This window comes from Talpa europaea (assembly GCF_964194135.1).
Source record: "Talpa europaea genome assembly, chromosome: 12".
Lineage (NCBI taxonomy): Eukaryota > Metazoa > Chordata > Mammalia > Eulipotyphla > Talpidae > Talpa > Talpa europaea.
Window position 1 is genome coordinate 52,181,919 of NC_140079.1, and position 12,986 is coordinate 52,194,904.

The 12,986-nt window shown below is 36.1% G+C and overlaps 1 protein-coding gene across 1 annotated transcript in view; it reads left to right on the top strand.

Annotated features, from left to right (window-relative positions):
- HMCN1 (hemicentin 1) overlaps positions 1–12,202 on the top strand; it is a gene marked incomplete at both ends in the record, with an annotated part of 509,757 nt that extends 497,555 nt beyond the window's left edge. Inside the window, 4 exons of the mRNA XM_084251187.1 lie at positions 149–499; positions 4,064–4,183; positions 10,216–10,342; positions 11,836–12,202. Of these exons, the coding sequence (XP_084107313.1) occupies positions 149–499; positions 4,064–4,183; positions 10,216–10,342; positions 11,836–12,202 (965 nt within the window). The remainder of the gene's footprint in view (positions 1–148; positions 500–4,063; positions 4,184–10,215; positions 10,343–11,835) is intronic.
- Positions 12,203–12,986: the final 784 nt, after the last annotated feature.

Genomic DNA, 12,986 nt, shown 5'->3' on the forward strand with positions numbered 1-12,986 from the left:
AGCAATTGAGAAATAACTTGTATTCCTGACTTTGGAGGGTAACATAATGTCCTCAGTGTGTTTCACAGACTGATTCTTTATTCCTGTGTTTTGTGTGTGTATGTGTGTTTTTTTTTTCTCTTTTTTATGTATCATGGCACACGAGCAGACATTAATGAATGTGACCAAGTGCCTAAACCTTGTGCGTATCAGTGCTCCAACACCCCCGGCAGCTTCAAGTGTGTCTGTCCACCAGGACAACATTTATTAGGGGACGGGAAATCTTGCGCTGGATTGGAGAGGCTTCCAAATTATGGCACTCAGTACAATAGCTATAACCTTGCTCGGTTCTCCCCTGTGAGAAACAACTATCAACCTCAACAGCATTACAGACAGTACTCACAACTCTACAGCTCCTACTCAGAGTATAGAAACAGCAGGACAGCTCTCTCCAGGACTAGAAGGACTAGTAGGAAAACTTGCCCCGAAGGCTCGGAGGCGAGCCATGACACTTGTGTAGGTAAATGTCAGCCATATTACATTTCCTTTCTATGGGCTCCCTTAGGAACCAGCGTGTACGCATATGTACAGCACCGCTTATTGCTTGGGTGCAGTGAGTTATATCTGATCCAAAATCTTGGATCACTCAGTTTCAAGACATTTACTCTAGCATCTAAAACTATTTCAAATTTTATTCAAATAAATGTGTTAACATGTGTGCATTCTAATCACTTATCGTTTTATATTAACAGTTTCTCTCTTTTGATCATCCCTGGAAGTGTTAGTAAATTTAATGTTACAGAGAAATATCCAGACTGTTTTATTAAGAGAATATGCATATTGTCACATAACTGAATACCATCAGATTGTGATTGTATCTGATTGATACCAAAGCAATGGGTTAAAAATGGAAGTTCCAGCTACTCACTCAACTGCTGTTTATATGACAACACTTCCCATAGTATTTCTCAGTTCAATGATTTCATATATATGTAAATCACTGAAAAGATAATGTGAGTCAGGACAAAATTAAGTTGTTTCCATCACTCTAAAAGCCTGCTTTCAGTATCTTGATCCATGCCCACAAGTCTGTACTTTCTTTGCACAAGGAGGAGTGATTTCCAACACAAAAATTGAGACATTGTTTTCAGTTAAATTGCAAACATTGCCATCTGTCACTCATTTAATTCCATTTTCTGTGAGTGTCCACAGTTTGCATGTTATTAAGCTATTCAAAAGGAGAAATTAGCAAAAATGAATTAACCCCACTATTCTTTAGATAAACGAAAAAAAGAACGGTGGAGGCCTGAGGGAAGAAAGAAAGAAATCCTTGTTAAATTTGAAGACCTCTATGCCAACCTCATTTTCCTGCATTTTTATGTGTTCTAGACTTTGCTTATTCTCTCCTAAATATGGACTCTGTTAAGCACTTCTATCATACATTTCAAAACACCTTCATTTTCAGATTTCAGTTTTGATCATTTCTTTATCCTGTGGAAGCAATGTTCCTGCACATCATCTTCTCAGTGCTTCCACTCTTAGGTGAACCCAGCTTCTCAAATCTTTTCTACTCATTGGGCCCTCAAAAACTCTGGATAATTAAACTTCAATCTTTTTTCTTTGGGTCCATTTCTGTCTAGATGTCCTGATATACTTGATATTTAATTTTTCTGATGTGATCAGCTTCCCTGAAGTGAGACAGATCATTTCTTTTACTCTTTAAACTTCAAGCATTTTTGCACCCATTAACAACTCTCTACATATGCTTCATGTGGTTAAACACTATTTAATAATTAAACTTGTGGACTCTATTCCATTATCCTTACTAATACATCAGACAGCATCCATCCATCAAACAAGCTAATACATCCATCTGCTCAAAACTCTTTGGGAATCTTTCATACCCATGATTTTGATCTTACTCTGTTAGCTAAGACTTTATTCTTCTGTTGACAGAATTACTATCAGACAATCTGTCTTTCAATCCTTTGAAATCATCATTCCCACTGAAGAGTTTCCATATCTTATTAGTCCCACTGTCTACCTTCCTTTTAAACAGTCTCTTTTATGCTGCTGTCTTAACTCCCCTGCCCCCATATCTGTGTTTTTGCTATGATAAACGAAAAACACCACCCTAACACACCACACACCATCTGACTGATTTCTTGTAAATGATCTGAAGGGCCCTATCATTTAAAAAATGTGTCTCTAATAGCCCAATGTTCAATTTCTTCACTGCTGTCTATGCCCTGTAGCTTCATCATAGTCTTATAAATGTATTTATTCTATGTCTTTGTGTTTATATTACATGTTGTTTATGTTTGCAAGCATTATTTTTCCTAAACCATCCACTATTTGAGGGTAGCTACCGTTTCCAAGCAAGGGTAAATCTTAGAGAATCTAACATAAACATTTACAACTAGTCAACTACTGGCTATTTAAGTTTCATTTTGGAGAATTAAGTCTTCAACATTTAGAAGCAGTTTTTAAAATATGGTGAGTATTTTATAGTATTGGTACCAATAAAAAAAATTTACACTATGACTGCAGACAGTGTTGAATTATATAATAATAAACGCCAAATGCCTTTAATGAACCATCTGGGATAGACATCTTACAAAAGATTCAAATTAGCACTAGGAAATCTTGTTGAATTGGGGCTAAAATGTATCTTTTTAAGACATTGATTCCAAAACTTAACAGGAAAAAAATGGGCATTTCATTGCTTCTGGATGCAAAAGTAACACTTGGGACCACTTTAAAATTCATGCTCTTGGAAATACAATATTGACTATTTGGAGTTCCCCATAATTTTGTTATTTTTAGTCAAAGCAAATTATAAAGGGAAAACATAAAAATAATTCAACCAAGCTCTGGAATGAATGTTTCGGCTAATTAAAATGGGGTTAAAAACACTGACAAATATTTGATCAGCATTTATCATTAACAGATTCTGAATCATTGCAGTAATATCGTGAGCTTATGCAAAGTTTTCAAAGTGAACAGACCCTCTTGCTCTAAGTCATCTCCCAGGTTTCACTTGGTCTTCTGTTCACTGCATCCTCCAGCACGCCTACTCCCAGCTCATGTCCTGATCGTCTCATCTGTCACTGGTTCGTTTGTACTCGGGAATTGTGTGCAAATTCTAATATTGATCAAAACAAAAGCACAATCGGGGCAAGAAATCTGAGGCCTCCCAAATAACATCACATATTCAACAAATAACATCACATACTCAATTAATTTGTAATTAGCATGTCGTCTCACTCTCCTTTTTTATTGCCATTTTATTGGCTTAATAGTAGCAGATGGATAACTCTATAGCTTATAAAATGCTTTCCCATACATTACTGCATTTGAAGTTCCAGTATGCTTTGTGAAGTAGGGAGATTGTATCAATACAACTGCGGTCTTGAGGAGTTAAGTTGCGTGTCCAAGGTATTAGCATAGATAGATAGATAGATAGATAGATAGATAGATAGATAGATAGATAGATAGATAGATAATGTAGTTGTCATTAGTGCTTTACCATTACATAAAGTTTGATAAATATCCCAATCACAAAATATAACAACACTTCCACCTTGATGATATCTGTATATGGAAAAGCTATTCATGGATAATGAGAAGAGGGTGTAGGGACACAGACATAGCTAAAGTTTAAATAAAAGTTAATATTTCTTTTTGCTATTAATCCCAATAGAAGCTGTATCTTTTAGATAACTTCTATTCTTCTATTGATAGTTTTGTACTTTGTTGGCTTAGGATCTTATACAAATCAGTTTCCTCTGTTATTCCAGTTTCACCTCTTTAACTAACGTAGAAATTATCCAGACTGGGGCTTCAGCTTATACATGCTCATACACAAAAGAGAGGTCCACATTTGATAACATAGTGCAGATTATATTGGGCTTCTTCTTCTTCAGATCCTGAAATAAACAACTTTGGGAATGTGTAAATACATGTATGTAAAATCACTAAGATGCTTTTCTACTTTGTATCAACTTGTTTGTTTATAGTTGTCTCTGCCACCTTCTCTACCTTTGTTTTGCATGGTTATATGCTTTGCTTGCTTTCTGCACAGATATCAATGAATGTGAAAATAGAGACACCTGCCAACATGAGTGTAAAAATACATTTGGAAGCTATCAGTGTATCTGCCCACCTGGCTATCAACTCATGCTCAATGGAAAGACATGTCAAGGTGAGAGAATGGTGGGATGTTTAGTGCTGCAATTTTATTTGAAATCGACATCATAGAATGTGAGATATGAAGTGTTTTCCCTCTTTCTGAAGAACCGGGCTACTAGTTGTTCTCTTCTTCCCTGTTTCCATTGGTCAGACCTATCTGTAACATGGGTTTGCATGTAAGAAGGAAATAAAAAATGCAAAGGAAAAAATTAATAAGTATTTTTGGTATGACCATACTAGTAGAAGCAGGAAAGTCTAAACCAAACCAATGTATTTTATATAACATATATAACACATATATAATATTATATATAGTATATTATAAATATGTTATATAACATATATATGTAACATATAGGTATATGTACCTATATGTTACATATATATGTTACATATATATATTAGAACTAAATAGAAATAGACCTCTTCAAATATTTTTTCACATTCAGCTAAGATGGAAGGGAAAATGAAAAGAGTGCTCCGTAAACTTACTGCAGGGTTAGGCATTATTTTGTACTTTGTCTTAGTGACCAGTGAGTAATGGACCAGATAATCCATTCATTCTTTAAGTCCATAAATGAGAAATACGCCTATGCTAGCATAGCAGGATATAAAAAGTTTGAACAAATAAATAATCTATAGTCTCTTCCCTTTAGGATCTTAGTCTAATGGAAACACATGCCAACAAGTATATAATCAACATACAAATTTATGGATACTATAGCAGTTTTGGACAATATATAGGGCGATAGAAAACAATATCGATCTAATAGTACCCTCTATACACAAAAATGTGAAAGGAACATTGTAGTTTGATGAGGTTTATTGTATTGCTATATGTACTTAGATTTTTTTAAGTAATGGTAAAAATCTTAAAAATCTAGGAGTATTCTGTAGGTCTTAATAAGCCTCTAAATTTTATGTCTTTGTCATATACAAATTCTCGCTTTCTAAAGTTTAAAAGTTAAATCTCCACAAGTGCTTTTTCAGTAGTAATTGAATTTTCCCTCTCTTGAGATCCACAAAAGACTAACTAGTAGGGCCCTCAGCGAAAAAGTGTCCCTGGAGGTAAAACCAGGAGAGAGGATGGTTTCACCTGAGCAGAGGAGTTTCCTCATCCCTATGCACCCCCCATTCTTACATTCATAGTCCCCAAGAACCCCCATTGGATTGTGTTGGCTACAGAAGGAAAGTGGACACAATGACGGCTTTTGCTTCTAGTTGTCAGTGACCGAATATTTATTAAGCACTCACCCTGTACAGAACTATGCTGCGATTCCAAGTATTAGAATAACATTATATTTGTACACTTTTTGAAAATGAGTGTTACCTCATTCTAATCAATGCAAATTTGTTAGGGCAATAGTTAAGTATCCATTTTGCAGATAATAAAACTAGTTTTCAGAGGGATTATCACGTGAGCCTCAATGTCATAGAATAATCAAGAGCAAAGATAGTACTTGATCTCAATTCTCATGAGGTCTAGAATTGTCCTTTATTATCTCTATCATCCTATGGTGCTGAGGACACAAGTTCCCTGTGGCATCAAGGAGAGATGAGGTCATTTACATTGTCCATGTTTCATAATTTTGCCTCACTCTTCATCCTAAGAATCCTTCTGAAGAGGTGGCAATGCCAGCACTAATACTACACTGCCTAGAGTTATATCAGCACCAAGGAAGGAAGCCGGGTATATTCTGAAGCATTTGGAATAGCCAACTAGACTACAAAACACCTTAGCCAGAAATTTTAAGGCTATATTATGTCATTTTCTCATTAGAAGATTTTTCTTCTTTTCTAACATATGACAATGAGTTTTTTAATTGCTCTTGTCACTCATTCAGTTCAAAACTTTTCTAGCATTTGGTTGTGCTTCAGAGAGTGGAAAATAATGAGAACAAATCAGAAACAGGTGGCATTTGAAATGTTTGCAATTTAAATGGGTTACATATTTTGTGGTTTAAAAAAAACATGAGAGAAAACAATTATGTCCTTTAAAGAAGTCTTTACTCTAAAGAATAACTTGGAGTTCTTTTTATAGCTTTAGAAAGTGTTTGAGGCATTTATGGGGAACAAAAGACTGCTTTTCATTCATATATGCATTTTTGGAGCTTTTACATTAGCGATAAAAATGCCACTAATAAAAGGGAAATTAAAGTGAATTTGACACTGAACAAGAACAGAGTCTAGTCACAAGTGCAAGTCACCAGACTGAAAAATGAAAAACTAATGATCATGACTGATTGTGATTTTCCCAAGAGACAGAAAAAAATAAAGGATCCTTCTGCTAAATTTAAGCATCTTATTCTAAAAATTTAGAAACACCTTATTGGCATTGTATTTGAAATGTGTTCTGTCGTATTTTTTAAGTAATTAATAATATCTGTCAATCTGAACTGCTCTGTTTTTTCTGTATATAAGATAAATGTTTCAAGTATGTTTGTCATATTTTTAATGTATCTGGAAGCATTGATTAAATACATTTATATGTTCCTTCTTAAGCTATATAATAGTTTTTCAACTCACCTTGGTATTGTTTCTATCTAGCAATAATATGTTATAAAATGCTTATACTTTAATTTCTATCATAATAATTTTCTTATAACATTTAATAAAAACCAGACATCACCACACTGTCAGTTAACAGAAGACAGCACATTTCTCCATCTTTTCTGGTTTATTTTTCCATTAAGCACAGCTGTATTGTTTGGTGGGAATATATTTTATTGGAGAGTTTATTATTTAAACTGAGATGGGCTGTCAATATAAAACACACCCCAAACTTCAAAAAATAAACATGAAAAATAATGGAAAACATCTTATTAATAACTTTCATATTCACTGCCTATCAAAATAACATTTTGGCTATTTGGGATTAAACTGAATGTATTATCATGATTAATTTTACTTTTGTTAATGAGATAAAAGAAGATAAGACTAATTACATTTCTTTCACATTTTCCTAGGGAGCTTTTCACTTCATTCTGAGACAATCTTATTTTGTCAGACATGAAGCATTTTTGACAGATAAAGTCTTAATTTAAAATTGGTTCACAAAGACAATAGGAAAGACAAATGAAATAAAAACTTTTCCACCCTGTGTTCCTTTCCTGTAGTTCTAATGTAAAACTAGCAAGAGAAACTTGTAATAGAAACTTGTCAATACACCTAACTAAAAAACCAAGTAAGTAATTTATTCCGAATTACTTTTTACTTTTACATTTAAAGTAAATAATTAATTACATTTGTATTTCCTTATCAAACAATACATTTAGAAACAAACAAAAATGCTCACTATTTTCTTTTTCTTTTTATTATGAAAAAATTAGTTTACAACATGGTAGAGATTTGTGTGCAGCTTTTTGCCACAGTACACACTATGCCTACCACAGTACACACTATGCCCACCACCACTAGTCACCATCCACCACCAACCTCTTGGCCTTTCTCCTCACTCCTCCTTTATTTTCCACTGGTAACCACCATTTTGTTGTCAAAATGCAAGGGTTTGTTTTTGTTTTGTTTGTTCAGTTACTTTTTCTTTTCTTTATACACCACAGTGAGTGAAATCATGTGACATTTGTCTTTCTCATTCTGACTTATTTTGCTTACAAAATTTCCTCAAAAGCCATCATGTTATCACAAATGGCAAAATGACCTGAGTAGCATTCCACTGTGTATATGTACCACATCTTCAATCATCAATCATCAGGCACTTGGGTTATTTCCATATCTTGGCTATAATGAACAGTGCTGCAATGAAAATAGAGGTGCATATATCTTTCCTAATTATTTTTATCTATTAAAATTCTTTCAAAAATAAAAATTGACACTGCCTTTGATAATATACTGTCTTTGGGAATTTCTTATCTCCTGTTCTTTTCTTTATAGCAATAGTTCAAGTTATTTAAGAGTTAAGAAAAGAACTTCACAACTTTAATCCAAATCTAATAAATACCATCATATGACATTTACTATATAATGCGGCTACCAATTTGCTTATTACTGTGAAATAACATCACAGTTACACATGCCCATTCATCTTGGCACCAATTCCATGGTAGAAGAACGTTTGAGAGCCTCCCTGGTGGCCCAAGGGGTTAGTACACAGCCTATGAAGCTGTCCACAGCCACTGCAGCACGAGTTCAATCCCCAGCCAGGGAGCTACCCACATGGCACCGCAGACCTCTCCTGACTCGCCCACTGCTCCCCTCAGCAGTGTATTTCAGTCATTCTGCCTGTTCTGTTCCCCACTCTGTCTCTGGTGAATCCTCTTACCTCCCCACCCCTGCATCTCTGGCCTGTACCCCAGTTCTTGTATACATAAATAAATAAATATTTTTTTAAAGTACATTTGACTTTTAAAACCTATCTCTTCTGAAAACTAATTTGGGTCCGATTAATTGTAATTGTACGTCAGGATCCATGTTTATTCAGATGCTAAAGAAGGAAAATGTTTTAGGTGCCTCTATGCAGCCAATTGACAGACTTTCTCTAAATAAGGAGTCTTCAAATGTTTTGCTGGTCTCCTCTAAAAAGAACATTGAAAACCTTATACTTAACCAATACTACCTTTTAAAACTGACCTCTGAAGTTTCTTATCATAGGTTTAAATAATTGTGAAGGATGTGGATTCTGGCATTGTTGCTTGATGTGCAAAATTTTGAAACTGCAGATTTAAATCCCTCAGCCAATGAAGTGTGACCACCATATATATAATTTAAGTCTGTACTCCTTGCCAAACCAACCATGTTGACTGTTGGAAAAAGTCTACAATCACTTTTCTGTTCAAATAAAAGTATTACTAGTTGTCCCCACAACAACCAGCTAGCTCACTTTTGAAATCTAATTTAAAATAGAGACCTATGACCATTGGCCTGTTGATGTGATGAAATAAGGGCTGCCTCCATCAATATGTGCTCCAGTGTTCCCACACTTCATGTGTGCCTCGAAGCATTTTGTTCCTGAGTATGGTAAAAAGACTCAGGATTAGTAGAAAACTTTTGTGGGCATGTAAAATGGGAAAGGAAATCTCCATGTACTGGAAGTTCTCAGGCAGATTATTTTTTGGAAGGAGAACTTACAGAAAATGAGGATCTGGATGAAAATATTTGCCTGCTGTCATACTACTGGAAGGCTTTCACCAAGGAAATACAGATACCACAGTGTGAAAAAAAGTTCCTCTACAATATGGTTCTTAACTCTGGAGATCTCAAAATCCCTTAAAAATTTTGTTGAACTCCGTGGAAAATGTTTCTAGAAAATCTATCATTCTCAATCTTGTTCCATCTCGCTATTTTCCCTACCACCCCAGCACTTATTGTGCTTGCGCACACCACGCACACATACCCCTTTGTGCAGAATACAACAAAATGAAGACTATTTCATTTGCAAGCTTTCCCATTTCCCTAGGGAGAGTTACTACCCCAGGAAGAAGCTCTAGTTGCCCTCATTGCTGTAACAACTGAGGATGGAATCCTCACAGTTCAGATTTGAGCAAACTTGAATTGTGGATATTGGGTCACTTACTTCATTGTTTTATTCTTCATTCTGTCTCTTTCTACAACATCTCATTTACCTATACATTCTCCCCTAAATTTATAAGTCAATTCCTTTAATTTCTACTTCCCAGACAATAATTTGAACTTATAAAAGAAAATCCTCATATTCTTAAGATTTATTGTACAAAATTTGTTCACAAGTGTTCTGAAAGTTTTTTAGCTGGCTCTTAGTAAATTTAAAGTATTATTTGCTTTGCAGAGCTCAAATGCACACTTTTCCAAATTAAAAGACACCAGAGAATCCTTAATAACTTCCCTTCTACTCTTATAACTGTTATTTTTCACATGTTTAAAAAAAATCCCCAAAGCATTCTAGAACACCAGCACACCAGATAGCACAATTCCCACTTTGTGGCTAAAGAAGCTTAGGCACACTACCCAGCTCATCCATGAGAAGACTAGCCCTCACATTCCAGTGAGATAGAGCCCCAGTGGCAGGTTCTGCCCACGCACTGATGTTGCATGTTCCTGGTCTTTCCCTAGATGTCGATGAGTGTCTGGAGCAGAATGTGCGCTGTGGGCCAAACCACATGTGCTTCAACATGAGAGGAAGCTACCAGTGCATCGACACGCCCTGTCCACCCAACTACCAGCGGGATCCTGTCTCAGGGTATGTCTTGCCTTCTCTTTCCAGACATGCTTCTGGAAATCCTTCCTCTCTCCTTAACCAACAAACCCTGTCTGTGGTCATATTGACCTCCTAGGAAGTAAATAACCTCAGGGCAAATGGGATTACAAGCATGTTCCTTCCTCAGTGACTGGGCAAGAAATGAGACGTCTGCAGCCTAAACTATCACTCTGGCTGCCAAAGCTTCAGGGGCTATCTCCCAGCATGTAATTCATCTTCAACTTCTAGAATTCTGTCTCAGCAGTGACCATTTCATGGACTGACAGCACCTGCCCTTCTTTGCAATTTTCTAGCTTCCCTCAAGTTCCCTCCAGGTGTTAAGGCCCTCAGCACTTAGACCGTGAAGACATCCCTTGGCTATTAGTGTGATGATGGTGGTGACACCATGAGAGATGAATATGAGCAAGGATGAGTCAGTCGTCTGCCCATCCCTGCACCATCTTGCTTACTGTTCCTGCTGTCTGAAACAGTCTTTTCTGGGTTCTGAATAACCCACTTTTCTATATTCTCCCTCCCCTTACAGGAATGTTATACTCTGTTCATGCACCCAGTTAAGAAAGTGAAACAGATAAAACAGTCATCATGAATAGGCCCTGCTAATAAGGTGTTTCTGAAACCAAATGCTGGCCAGAGCTCACACTTAGTTTTTCCTCTCAGCGGTGACACCAAGTTCCTGTAACACAGTCAAGTGCGAACTGTCCAGGATCCACCAAAGCCTATTCATAAGTGTCTAGAGGAATAGGAAGGGGAAAGGGAAAAAAATTAAAAATATAGACTTATGAAACTTCTAAAAATACTATGACTGAAGTATCCATATCTTCAGAAAACAGTCCTTTGTGCATTATTTTAATTTTACTCTTTATTACCAGTGATTTCTGGCAGATAATTTAAAAGTTCCAATAACTCAAAACCAGGCAGTGTAGTCACTAGTAAAAGAAAATATAGTACTGTTCATTTAAAATAGTATGGAAATCAAATGCAAATGAAACTTTTCTTTCCAGAACTCCTAATAGACCTCTTATTCTTTTTAGAAAAATTAACTAAGCAACAAGATATTCTATTTCAGTTTTAAAAAAAATCACAGGATAAATGTTAAAATCTTAAAATAAGTGGTATTCCTCTCTTGATGAAGTACTTGTTTCCAATATATGTGCAGATGCTTTTATTTCCAAAACTGACTTTTCATTTTAAAGACACCCTTGTGGTATTCTTGCTTACTTTAGTGGTTCAAAAGCTGCTGACTTTAATGAAGCTGAGAGACGCTCTTTGCTGTTTGAGCTGTGTACTCTCCTAGCCATCTGGCATCTGGTTTGAGTTAATGACCCAGAACATGGGGTGAGCCTGTGGTTCTCACAGTCAGACTGTCTCCTGCCTTTAATGCCTCCAAGTTGTCAAGGATCCTGACCACCTGCCTCATGTTTCTCCTGCTTCCAACCCAGATAACTATATGCACTTCATGTGTTTGTCGTCCTCAGGTTCTGCCTCAAAAACTGTCCACCCAATGATTTGGAATGTGCCTTGAGTCCATATGCCTTGGAATACAAACTGGTCTCCCTCCCATTTGGAATAGCAGCCAATCAAGATTTAATCCGGCTGGTTGCATACACGCAGGATGGAGTGATGCATCCCAGGACAACGTTCCTCATGGTCGATGAGGATCAGGCTATTCCTTTTGCCTTAAGGGATGAGAACCTGAAAGGTGTGGTTTATACCACGCGACCTCTGCGAGAACCAGAGACCTACCGCATGCGGGTTCGAGCCTTATCCTACAGTGCCAACGGGACCATCGAGTATCAGACCACATTCATAGTCTATATAGCTGTGTCTGCCTATCCATACTAAGAAAGTCTCCAAAGCCTATTCCACATATTTAAACTGCATTAATCATGGGAACAAGTCCCCTTCCAGATTACTGTCTCCTGAACAGTTGCAATGTCAGCAACTTGAAAATGGTGCTATGCTCTGTTCCGCATGCTTTCCTTGGTACTGCTGAGGTATTTCATGATCCCACCATGCTAGTATCTTTTGGTAAGGTCTAGAAAAGTCCCTTATTGTTTTCTTTATTTATTACACTGGAGCATTTACTTTCCAAAGATCATTCTGAACATCTAACAGGACAAATCAATGATGTTTTAAATTTTATGGTAGCTTCATAGCTCAGATTAGCTTCTTAAAAAAAATTCAAAGTCCAGTGGATTTTTGAGCATTTGATCATTTTTAGAATAATAAACCAGTTGCTGTGTGCTTTGCTCAAAGTTGATTGAGTAACACATGAAGGTTTTTTTTAAGTATTAATATTTTATGGTAGGACTTGTACACCTAATTTTACTTTAAGGAAAAACAGAAACACAGCTCATTTTAGAAATATAGTGCAGCTTCTAGAAAGTTTTTTTCTTTAATCCCAAATGGTGCTTACTTACTCTGATTGAACATCCAAAATAAGGAGATTATTTTCAGTGACTTTGTGAAATTAACTGAATCATTTATGATAATAGGAAAAAATAAGACTTTGTCCTCAGATGATCACTCATGGCGTGGATCTTTGCTCTAAGATTTTGATATAAACTTCCATGCATTTAGCTCCATAACTTTTACATTCCAGCATTTTAAGAATTTTTCCTGTCAG